Source organism: Nylanderia fulva, unplaced genomic scaffold (assembly GCF_048542155.1).
Source record: "Nylanderia fulva isolate GAGA-0341 unplaced genomic scaffold, ASM4854215v1 Scaffold500, whole genome shotgun sequence".
Lineage (NCBI taxonomy): Eukaryota > Metazoa > Arthropoda > Insecta > Hymenoptera > Formicidae > Nylanderia > Nylanderia fulva.
In genome coordinates, this window is record NW_028190589.1 from 41,189 (window position 1) to 55,000 (window position 13,812).

Here is a 13,812-nt window from a genome sequence, read left to right on the forward strand (position 1 = left end):
TAATTGTCTAATATAAAATAAAATTTTAAAATTTAGTTTAAAAAGCTGTTGCATATATAAATAAAGTTTATTTTTTCTAAATTTGGAATATGTTTAATTAATTAATTTTTTAAGTCTATGTTTAATAAATTTTTTAAGTCTGTATTCAATAATTTTATTCATTTGATAAATACATGTATGTCTTTATTTTGATATGTTTAATATAATTAGAAATTCATTATTAATTAAATATGTAAACTATAAATTCATATATAATATTTGAAAATATATGTGAATATTTAAATTTTTATCTTCTTCTTCCTCTCCTTCAATCTCTTTAATATCAATATGTGTATGTGTGTACACGCGCGCACATTTGTACGTATTTATTTAATTATTGGATAGTTGAGAGTACTTAATTGATAAAAAATTATGACAATAATAATCCTTGTTTTTTTTCTTATTATTTACTCAGATTTTTTTGTCTATCTTATAAGATAAACACTAGAGATTGAATATTTCAAGTAAACTAATTGTAAGTAAATTTCACATTAATGCATATAGATGTTTAATCATGAATGTACTAAATAAGTACACAAGACAAACAGTGAGTGAGTGAGTGAGATGAGAGTGTGTGTGAGAGAGAAAGAGAGAGAGAGAGAGAGAGAGAGAGAGAGAGAGAGAGAGAGAGACAGTTAGCCAACATAACCCCGCACGCTGCCGATATGGCGGAGCGCCACTATCGCCATCTGTTGTAAAACGTGCGAGATGGACAAAATTACCACTACATGCATCTTGCATGTGTTGCGTACGTGTGATATATGTGTGCGCATGTGTTGTATACGTGTGAATACGTGTAACACGATACTACTATGTATGCGTGGTCGATGATGATAATGATGATAGTGATGACGGGGACGTTTCTTAATAGAAATTTTTCATATTTCGACTTTGCATTTATATATCTCTGCTTACAAATCACGTAGAGCAGAAATAAAGACACTTTTATTATATAATTCGAACTCAATCTATCGATTAAGTCTAGTATAAACTCGATTGCTTCAGCCATTATTGAGGACTCGAAATATTATAAAGACTCAAATGTCCGACTCGCGTTAAGATACACGGTGTCTCCGCTACGCCCTTAACTGGTCGCGAGACACTACCGTGTCTCTTGATATACAATAAGATGTTCTTATAATAAAAAAAAATATATTTACAATATACTAAAAAATATTCTTACAATATACTAAAAAATATTTTTATAATATACAATATATTAATTAAATGCTCTTTAATTCAAATAAAGTATTACACATATAAAAGGCTAATAAGAGCAGAAGTAATATTACGGTTATAAAAGTTAGTTTATTACATTTAATCAATATGTACTGATATAAACAACCCAGATAACACAAACACTTTCTATAAACATTCTATAAATATTTGTCGAGAATATAAAAATATTCTTTCAATGTACTAGAAGATGTTTTATAAATGTACACAGAACGTTGAAATGAGACCAATTTAAATATTCTAGATAAAGTTAAAAGAATATTCTTTATCAGATTCAAAGAATATTCAAAGAAGATATTTAGAACAATCTAAATGAATATTTATGAAATATTTCAGAACTATTATAATATTCTAAATTTTTATGCAAATACATATATATGTATAGAAAGGAAATAAAAATAAGAGCAACAGAATAGGTTTGATCATATATAATAAAAATATAATTGTGATATAATTTATATATACAATATATATATATATTTGAAAGAAAATAATTTATCAAATACATATAAATATATATATAATTATATGTAACTCTCTATTACAATTATATTATTTTTATTATATATTATAAAACATATTTTGTGTTCTCATTTTTATTTCCTTTCTGTCAACATATGTATTTGCATCTAATCTGATTAATCGATGATGTGTAATAATAAAAACTTGTATGCGTAATATAAATTTTAACTTTTCATTATATCTATATATTAGTATTTATTTCATATACATGTTAGTATTTATTTCATGTGTGTGTGTATACATACGTGTTAAACATGTTATTAAAAAAAATTCATACAATAAAAAAAATTTGTGCAATAAAAAAATTGTATAATAAAATACCTATAAGTATTGCACTTAGATAAATGTTTCATAATACTCTATTATAATAATGCTATAATAAATACTAATGTTATAATAATAATTATTATAATAACAGTGTTATAATACTGTTATAACAAAATTCCATATTGCACTCTTAATATATAGCGCTTATTGTTTTCTTGCCTGTTTAGCATTTCTAAATTTTGCTTTTACAAGCCATGTCTTCATAACTGTTTCAATTTCGTTTAATGTTATTGTATTGTGTTTTTTTGCACTGCTTCTGTAAAATAAATTTTATGATATAGTTTTACATATATGTATATTATAAAATAATATGTACAAATTAAATTAATACTCACTTATTATAGCAGCAGAAATACGTAAAGAAAATTTATTTTTTCCTTTAAATCCTATCCAACTATATTGTTCTGCCACTTTATTAGAAAATAATTGAATCATTATTCTTTTAATAGTATGTTTATACGTAGCTCCACCAATTTTTGATAATTCAATCACCTATTAATGTAAAATAATATATTTATAAAAATATTTATAAAAATTTTATTTTTTTTATATAAATTCTATTTACAAGCATATTAGTATTGTTTTCGTCCGTCAAATACTCTTCTATAGCATTTAATTCGCTAATGTTTTTCAGAGGAAAATCAAATTTTTTTAAAATACTGTTCGCGCGCGCGCGCGTGTGTGTATGTAAGTACAACAAAAGTTACTAAAAATACTTTACCATTATCAGGTTCATCAATATAACGAATATTTTCCTTAATTGTATCATCCTTAGAATACTGAGTTATATTTTTTTGCATGTTACTTGTAATGTTTACAGGTTTTACTGCATTTTTTTATTGCTATCGCGAATAATCTTTTTTGCATTGTTCCAAGTGGTTTCGCAGTTATGCACATATTCGCATCTATTTTTAAAATAATATTTAAAAATTTTTATTTTTAAAAATATATTTATTTTTTAAATTATATGTACTTATTTTTAAAGATTATATATATATATATATTAATTTATTTATTTATAAAATGTTTTTTTTTTTTTAATTCAGAATTGAAAAAGTATACCTGTACAATCAGATATAACAGGAAAGTGTATCGAACATCCATCTTCATTGTTCAATGAAATTTCAGTAAATGATACATTTTGTGCTTCACTTGTACTGATGAGAGATTTTTTTTGTGTCTTATTTATTTGTTCCTCGAGATTAGTATCAAAATCCTTTTCTTGTACTTTATTTATTATTTTACATGAAGGTCCTGGATTCATGCGTTTATTGACGTCTTTTTCTAAAACAAAATTATTTTATTTTATTTTTTAAAAATATTTATGAGTGTCTCATAACACGCATTACATCTTTCATGAGCAGATAGAAAGGACTAAATTTAATCAAAAAGTTCTGTAACATTTTGTAATGTTTGTAATAATTAAAATGTATACATTCATTCGCAGATTTTTACATAAATTAATTTCTTGTTAATTATTGCAAAAATTGCAAAATATTTTTCTAGTCAATTTAATCCATGTTCTTTACTGCACGAGTAGTGTGCTATTCCTTTATCGAACACTCTGTATGTATGCGTGTGTACATTGCATACACACAGGATGTCTAATGAGATGTGTGTGTAAAATATTTTTTACATGGATTTTGAAAACTTACTTGTGTTATCAGAATCAGGTAGAGTAGGAAAATCTGCTGAATTTGAAATTTCATCATCCGATGAACTTTCATTAGTTGATGAACTTTGTGATTCGTTTGTATCTGATAGAATCAAGAGACACGGTAGTGTCTCGCGACCAATTAAGGGCGTAGCGGAGACACCGTGTATCTTAACGCGAGTCGGACATTTGAGTCTTTATAATATTTCGAATCCTCAATAATGGCTGAAGCAATTGAGTTTATACTAGACTTAATCGATAGATTGAGTTCGAATTATATAATAAAAGTGTCTTTATTTCTGCTCTACGTGATTTGTAAGCAGAGATATATAAATGCAAAGTCGAAATATGAAAAATTTCTATTAAGAAACGTCCCCGTCATCATTATTATCATCATCATCGACCACGCATACATAGTAGTATCGTGCTACACGTATTCACACGTATACAACACATGCGCACACATATATCACATGTACACAACACATGCAAGATGCATGTAATGGTAATTTTGTCCATCTCGCACGTTTTACAACAGATGGCGATAGTGGCGCTCCGCCATATCGGCAGCGTGCGGGGTTATGTTGGCTAACTCTCTCTCTCTCTCTCTCTCCCTCTCTCTCTCTCTCTCTCTCTCTCTCTCTCTCTTTCTCTCTCACACACACTCTCATTCTCACTCACTCACTCACTGTTCGTCTTGTGTACTTATTTAGTACATTCATGATTAAACATCTATATGCATTAATGTGAAATTTACTTACAATTAGTTTACTTGAAATATTCAATCTCTAGTGTTTATCTTATAAGATAGACAAAAAAATCTGAGTAAATAATAAGAAAAAAAACAAGGATTATTATTGTCATAATTTTTTATCAATTAAGTACTCTCAACTATCCAATAATTAAATAAATACGTACAAATGTGCGCGCGTGTACACACATACACATATTGATATTAAAGAGATCGAAGGAGAGGAAGGAGAAGATAAAAATTTAAATATTCACATATATTTTCAAATATTATATATGAATTTATAGTTTACATATCTAATTAATAATGAATTTCTAATTATATTAAACATATCAAAATAAAGACATACATGTATTTACCAAATGAATAAAATTATTGAATACAGACTTAAAAAATTTATTAAACATAGACTTAAAAAATTAATTAATTAAACATATTCCAAATTTAGAAAAAATAAACTTTATTTATATATGCAACAGCTTTTTAAACTAAATTTTAAAATTTTATTTTATATTAGACAATTATCTCAATCAACATCTACGTCCACATTAGCTGCACTCAGGGCTGACGAGAGGGGGGTGGTGACGGGGTGATTTCCCCCGGGCCCGGATTTTTTTAAAGGGCCCGAAATTTTTGAGAATCCGAATTTTCTAAATGCTCATTGTTTTCAAAACATAGTTTCTTGTTTTTTTGTAAAAATTTTATTTAAATTAATATAGATTAAGAATAAATTTGCAAGCATTTAGTTATATAAAGATGTTTATAACGTAAAGGTAATTTTTTCCAAACTTGCAAGTTTACCCAAAAGATGGCGAAGTGGGGCTCCGCCATATCGGGGGGAAACGTGCGGGGTTATGTTGGCTAAAACCTTTTCCCCTCTCTTTTTCTCTCTTTTCCCCCTCTCTCCTCTCTCTCTCTCCCTTCCCCTTTTCTCCTCTCTCTCTCCTCCACTCTCATTCTCCTCCTCCTCTTGAATTCTTTTTGGGGTAAATTTGGTCAACGTGCAAACTTACCGAATACCGTGATTGTCAAAACACAAGAACGATTAATGAGTTTGCTCACTAGCCCTCAACATGAAATAACCGATATATTGCCTGTAAACGATGAGGTGATATATGTTTCGTTTCGACTACGAGAAGAGGCGATCGTACCTTCGCCTCTTACTAATGTTATAATAGCGGCTTACACGACGGCTCAAGCGCGATTAAAATTGTATGATTATTTAGAAAAATTAGACAAGCGCGTTTTATATTACGACACGGATTCCTGTATTTATGTAAGTCGCGCGCGGAGATCCGCAGGAATACGAACCGCATACGGGTAATTTTTTAGGTGACATGACGGATGAACTCGCTAGCTACGGACAAGGTAGTTACATCGAGTCGTTCGTATCCGGTGGTCCGAAATTTTACGCATATGTGGTCCGTACACCCGAAGGACTCACACGCGAAGTTTGCAAAGTAAAGGGTATAACCTTGAATTTTGAAAACTCGCGTTTAGTTAATTTTAATAGTATTAAAGATTTATTGTTGCGTAAAGAAAGAGAAGAAGAAGAAGAAGAGGAACGGGAAGAGGAAGCGCTTGGAGAACAGGTTGAAGAGGCGATTCCTGGGACATCGATAAATCTTTGTTTTAAAGCCATTCGGCGAACCGCATTTCACGATATAATAACGCGTGACGAAACAAAAATATGCAAGCCTGTGTTATTAAAACGAAGATTTATCAAAAATCGATATTCTCTTCCTTACGGTTATTTACCGGAACAATGACATTGCTCTCCTCTCCTCTTCACACTCTTCTATCTTTGCGGAGATACGCGTGCGTTTTCCGCCACTTGCATAGAAATGCAAATATTATATAAAAGTGTAAATATTGTAAAAGTAAAATGTATTTCATCAAATATTATAAAATATTATACTTTATACTATATTTTATAAATCGGAGTTTTAAAATTCCCGTAGTTTTAATTTTATTTTTATATTAGAAAGGATAAGGAATAGTTTAACTAAAGTTAGAAGATGTAGATATTAGTAATAAGAAAAAAATACTTTGTAAATATAAATACAAAAATTTATATTTTTAATAAAAAATATTGTTCAGTAATAAAATTTATATATTTTAATAAAAAATATTGTTTCCCCATCCTAGTTTTAATAATAATAATTAACCTTTTAAATAAGCGAAATCATTTTTATTTAGTGAAATATTAAATTTTTAACAAAATTTTTAATATAATTTTTGTTGTCTGAAAAACTTTAACATAAAAATATTTAATTTTTAAAAAATTCTTGTTACGTACAATTTTTATATATTCAAATATATTCATGCCGAACTCACATACGTCCGCTATCACAAGACATACACACCAACAAGAACATTTGATTAAAAGCTGATTGTGGGCAGCGCAACGTAGCGCTCGTCAGCTGATCGGTAGCGGTGCGCTAACCAGGCGCTCATCAGCTGATCGGTAGTTGCGAGCTAACCAGGCGCTCATCAGCTGATCGGCGCTCGTCAGCTGATCGGCGCTATTCGCTGTACGCTAGCACGAGCATGCGACCGCCGCGGGTTGGCCTCCGGTGCGCGAATAAGCTTTTTCCGCCGTACTCATTTCATACTATGAGTAATATTAAAATTTAAATACACGGACGCTCTTTACGCTAATTTTTTGTTTTTAAGAACGCGCCGGATTAGACTTTCTTTCATTTACGAGATTGTACGTAAACGGTGAATATCGCGTTCATTTTGGGGAAATGGATGTACGCTGGAAACATCCTTGGACGTCGATCGTCTGCGGGCCTACGGGATGTGGAAAAACGATTTTCGTGAAAACATTTCTTCGTTATTTGACCGACGTGTCCGATACTCGATTCGAGAGAATTTTATTTTATTATGCCGAGTGGCAAGATGCCTATCAACGCCTGCAATGCGATGAAAATGAAAGAGAAGAGAAGAGTAGCGTAAGAAAAAAGAACGTATATGCAAATAGCGTTCCGATAAACTCGAAGAAAAATATAATCGAATTTCACGAGGGTTTACCGCGCCCGGAAGATTATTCTTACGATCCATTCACCCCGAAATTAGTGATAATCGACGATCTTATGAGAGAGTCGTCATCGTGCGATGTTATCGTAGATCTGTTTACTAAAGGAAGCCATCATAAGAATCTCAGTGTTATTCTCATTTCGCAAAATCTTTTCCATCAGGGACGCGGACAACGCGACATATCTCTCAATGCGAATTACATAGTAGTTTTCAAAAAACCACGCGATCGCGCGCAAATTCGGCATTTAGCGCGTCAAGTATATCCGGACGATCCTAAGTTTATGGAAGAAGCGTACTACGACGCTACCTCGAAGCCTCACGGGTATTTATTGCTCGATTTAAAACAATCGACTCCAGATAAATATCGATTTCGGACGTGTATCTTTCCCAACGATAAGCTGCATTACGCGTACATTCCACGTAGATCGATCAAAAGAGGCGGAGGCGTATAAAAGACTCGTATTCACACACGACTTGTCACTCGTGCAATTACACTGCGCTGGTAAAAAAAGAAAAAAAATCGCAACCGGCATCATCGTCGTCGTCGAAGAATTCATCCGACGGCGCGGTAAAAATCGCTAGACGATCTATCGGCGAAAGAAACACGAATCTTTTGAAAACTTTATGTTATCTGAAAAAAAATCAAAGAACAGCGTTTTTACGTTCCGTCGATAATAATCTCATTAAGGGGATGCCGGAACGTTGGCCGAACTCCGACGGGTTAGCGCCCTCATTTGAGAGGAACTAAAATTGTCGATAATTACCGACAATTTTAATTCCGCTATTATCGACAGTAATATATATATGTCAAAAAGCCATTTTAGTGTGTTCAACATATTGAAATCAGACAACATAATATATTTTTACTGTCAAATCATCTCGCACACGCATCTAAGCGTGTCAATAACAATAAAACATACATATATAAATGTGTCTCTTTATGACATAGTTGAACACAATTTTAATATTGCTCTTTTATATATTTTGATGATATATGCATATTTTCATGTATTTTTCAAAGAAAATATACAATCTACTATATATATATATATATATATATATATATATATACAAGGTGGTTCAAAAGTCCGGCAACGGTCAATTATGTCCAAGAAATAGTGGTCTTATGAATAAAATATAAAAATTGCACGGTTCAACCCGGGAAAAATTTTTTATATATAATTATATCTAAATAATTATATAATTATACATAATTATATGTGAAATATGTTTATTTTATATATAATTAAATTTATTTATATATAAATTATGAAGTTCATGTATAATCTCATGTCAAGTTATATATGAAACATTATATATATTTATATATGTAAATACTTATTTATTATATATACAATATATATATATATATTTATATAAGTATATGTATATAAAAAGCTCTTTTATCTAATTATATATAGACATATTTCATATTTAATTTTGCAATTATATGTATAATTTTATATATTTCTATATAATTTTATATTGTCATATATAAAAATTGTTTCTAGGAAAAATAAGATATTTTATGGTGACCTTGACTTTGACGTAGGGGTCAAATTTAGAGGTCATTTCAAGATCAACTTTTATTAAACAAAACCCTCTATTTTTATTAGATATTCTTGTAGCTTATCTCGAGAATTTTCCAAAACACTAATAAAATATTTTTTGATGTACTTATTGAGTTATAAAGGTGTGAAGTGAACAATTCTTTTATAAAATTGACAATATCTTGTAAAACATTCAATTTTCATTATACATTTATACTTTTTATGCACGGAATAATAAGACCAATCAATAGGTAAAGAAAACACAGTTGCAAAAGACGTATGTAGTTTTCAAGAAGCAACTGCCCAGCAAACATTATAATTGCTATATAACACGTAAATAACGTGCATGTAACATGTAACATACACGTTAGTTGTAATTTCCCACTTATGGATTCTATTATTTATTGTAATTATAGATAGGATAGTGACTTAGCGAAAGATTATCTTTCGGCATCCTACAATATCGATGCTATCTGGGATGTAATTACAATATATAAATAACATATGTCATATTACAAATGTTACATCTATGAATGAGAAATTACCGTATATGTTACATGTAACATGCACGTTATATAGTATTATATACATGTAACATAGCAGCTATATTTTGTGTTTGCTGAGTGCATTTTCTTTACACCAAATTGGTCTCATTATTATGTGCATAAAAATAAAAAGTATGATAACGTAAAACTGAATATTTTACAAAGATATAATTTTATGTCAAACAATTGTTTCGAATCTTTATAATTCAAAAAGTACTTCATGAAAAAATGTTTTATTATAATGCTTTGGAAAGCTGTTGAGATAAGCTACAAGAATATCTAATATAAAATAAAAGTTTTTAAAAAGTTGACCTATAAATGATATCAAAATTTGACACCTAGGTAAAAGTCAACACCTTTAGTATTTTTTTCATAAGACCACTATTTTCGGAGATAATTGGCCATTGCCAGATTTTTTAATCACCATGTACATATTATATATATGTTTATGCATGGATATATGCATCTATATACATGTATATATATGTATATATTTCTTACATATATAAATGCATGCATAAATGCATACATATACATATACAAATACATATACACATACATGTATACACATACGTGTATGGTATAAGCATACGTGTATGGTACGTATATTGATATTACCTGTAATTTTATATAAATTACAATGTATGCAGTACGCACAATTCGCTTTTCTTCTCTTATCAATAATTGAGAAAATAGCAAATATATTCAAATAACTAGCTGTATATTTTTATATAATATAACAGAATATTATATAATATACAAAACATTTTTATGCATATATAGAATGAAATGGGCCCCTCCATCGTCCATTCCCGTGAGAACGCAACCATAATATATGTATTTTTTTCGTCTCTCCGATTTTTGCAAATGAGACATTTGTATTAGACACTTTTTTGCAACAATATTTATTAGAATTACACATTTCTAGTATAATGATAAAATTTTATTAGTTAGGAAAAAGTGACAGTTTATTTTCTGCTATTATTTTTAAGAAATGTTGTCTTATACGTTTAACATCAGCAGAATATGTCTCATTACAAGGATTTTCTCCTAAAGCTATAGTTGTAGCAAATGCGGCAGCAAAGATTCCACAACATATACCATCAGGTTGTGTTTAAACGTTTTCAAATATTATATTATTTTTATTTATTTGTGGATAACGGCAATAAATGTAATTTTTTTCTTTAGCCTTCAATGTTTCGTATGTACAGCTAGATAGATTGTCGTACACTCGAAGCTTGGTGCCGTCAAAAGAAATTATAATTTCAAGAAATTATAAATACATCGCCAGTGATTACTGCAATTTTCTCCAATAATTTGTAAGCTTTTGTCGTTACAACTTGCTTCAATTATATGAGGATATAAAATATCTTTTTTTAATAACTAGAACGCACATGCAAATCGTTCTGGGAGAAGATATTTTAGAAACAACTAACAGACGAATAAATCGTCTCTGATATAAAATATCTTTTTTTAATAACCAGAACGCACATGCAAATCGTTCTGGGAGAAGATATTTTAGAAGCAACTAACAGACGAATAAATCGTCTCTGATATAAAATATCTTTTTTTAATAACCAGAACGCACATGCAAATCGTTCTGGAAGAAGATATTTTAGAAGCAACTAACAGACGAATAAATCGTCTCTGATATAAAATCTTTTTTTTAATAACCAGAACGCACATGCAAATCGTTCTGGGAGAAGATATTTTAGAATCAACTAACAGATGAATAAATCGTCTCTGATGTAAAATATCTTTTTTTAATAACCAGAACGCACATGCAAATCGTTCTGGGAGAAGATATTTTTAAAGCAACTAACAGACGAATAAATCGTCTCTGATGTAAAATATCTTTTTTTAATAACCAGAACGCACATGCAAATCGTTCTGGAAGAAGATATTTTAGAAGCAACTAACAGACGAATAAATCGTCTCTGATATAAAATATCTTTTTTTTAATAACCAGAACGCACATGCAAATCGTTCTGGGAGAAGATATTTTAGAAGCAACTAACAGATGAATAAATCGTCTCTGATGTAAAATATCTTTTTTTAATAACCAGAACGCACATGCAAATTGTTCTGGGAGAAGATATTTTTAAAGCAACTAACAGACGAATAAATCGTCTCTGATGTAAAATATCTTTTTTTAATAACCAGAACGCACATGCGCGCAAATCGTTCTGGAAGAAGATATTTTAGAAGCAACTAACAGACGAATAAATCGTCTCTGATGTAAAATATCTTTTTTTAATAACCAGAACGCACATGCAAATCGTTCTGGAAGAAGATATTTTAGAAGTAACTAACAGACGAATAAATCGTCTCTGATATAAAATATCTTTTTTTTAATAACCAGAACGCACATGCAAATCGTTCTGGGAGAAGATATTTTAGAAGCAACTAACAGACGAATAAATCGTCTCTGATGTAAAATATCTTTTTTTAATAACCAGAACGCACATGCGCAAATCGTTCTGGGAGAAGATATTTTAGAAGCAACTAACAGACGAATAAATCGTCTCTGATGTAAAATATCTTTTTTTAATAACCAGAACGCACATGCGCAAATCGTTCTGGGAGAAGATATTTTAGAAGCAACTAACAGACGAATAAATCGTCTTTGATGTAAAATATCTTTTTTTAATAACCAGAACGCACATGCAAATCGTTCTGGAAGAAGATATTTTAGAAGCAACTAACAGACGAATAAATCGTCTCTGATGTAAAATATCTTTTTTTAATAACCAGAACGCACATGCAAATCGTTCTGGGAGAAGATATTTTTAAAGCAACTAACAGACGAATAAATCGTCTCTGATATAAAATATCTTTTTTTAATAACCAGAACGCACATGCAAATCGTTCTGGGAGAAGATATTTTTAAAGCAACTAGCAAACGAATGGATCATCTTTGGCATGAAATATCTTTTTTTGTTACTACTGCAACTTTATAACTATTATTATTACTATTGTACTATTGTAACTACTATTTATTATTACTATAATATTTCTACTACTAACAACTATTTAAAATAAGCAAGAGACTGCTTTATTTTTCAGAAATTGTTACTTTTAGAAAATATGTATATATATATTATGTAAAAAAAATTTATAACAATTGAACCTCATAAATATTGAATAAGAATGAAGGAGGTGTCATTAGAATATCGCAAAAATTTTATAGATGGAGAAAATCTTGCAAATTTTAGAATCATCTTTATTTTTCGAATGATCTCAAGAATACAAAGTTTTACTGTGGATATCACGTTGCAGGACATCCTGCGTATATATACACATACATACATACATTCATATACAGGGTGTCCCATAATTCGCGAACCACCGGGAATGGGCAGATAGAGCGTGTTAAATTGAATAGAAAAGTCCTGTATCATTTTGCGATATTCGCAATAATTATTAAGTTATTTATTAAAATATCTAAACGAATAAGCAGGTAGAAAGCATTATTTGATCGAGAGGCGGTGTCATGCAGCAAGCGGCGACCAATGTAGTGGCACCGAAAAGTAAGATGATACTTTTGATACTAAGCGGCATATAACAAATAAGTGCACCCCGACGTGAGAGGCAAGGGGACTCACAATAATCAGGCACCCCGACGTGAGAGGCAAGGGGACATACAATAATCAAGCACCCCGACGTGAGAGGCAAGGGGACTCACGATAATCAGGCACCCCGACGTGAGAGGCAAGGGGACTCACGATAATCAAGCACCCCGACGTGAGAGGCAAGGGGACTCACGATAATCAAGCACCCCGACGTGAGAAGCAAGGGGACTCACGATAATCAGGCACCCCGACGTGAGAGGCAAGGGGACTCACGATAATCAAGCACCCCGACGTGAGAGGCAAGGGGACTCACGATAATCAAGCACCCCGACGTGAGAGGCAAGGGGACTCACGATAATCAGGCACCCCGACGTGAGAGGCAAGGGGACTCACAATAATCAAGCACCCCGACGTGAGAGGCAAGGGGACTCGCAATAATCAAGCACCCTAAAGGAAACAGAACTTACTACGTCCACGTCGTTGTTTCCGGGTAACGCTAAAAGTAAGATGAAAGTGCTTTTGACCTTGATATGACCTTCAAAAGGTCAGGTCGAAAAACTAAAAAATCCTTATG

General features: G+C 30.8%; 1 protein-coding gene across 1 annotated transcript; it reads left to right on the plus strand.

Annotated features, from left to right (window-relative positions):
* Positions 1-7,172: 7,172 nt before the first annotated feature.
* LOC146721306 (uncharacterized) lies at positions 7,173-8,023 on the plus strand. The gene has a single exon (XM_085487169.1). The coding sequence runs from the start codon at positions 7,280-7,282 to the stop codon at positions 8,021-8,023; it is 744 nt and encodes a 247-aa protein (XP_085343295.1). The 5' UTR covers positions 7,173-7,279.
* The last annotated feature ends 5,789 nt before the right edge of the window (positions 8,024-13,812 follow it).

Bases quoted from the DNA above. Each gene is read 5' to 3' on its own strand.
- LOC146721306 (XM_085487169.1), top strand. From the start codon at position 7,280: ATGGATGTACGCTGGAAACATCCTTGGACGTCGATCGTCTGCGGGCCT.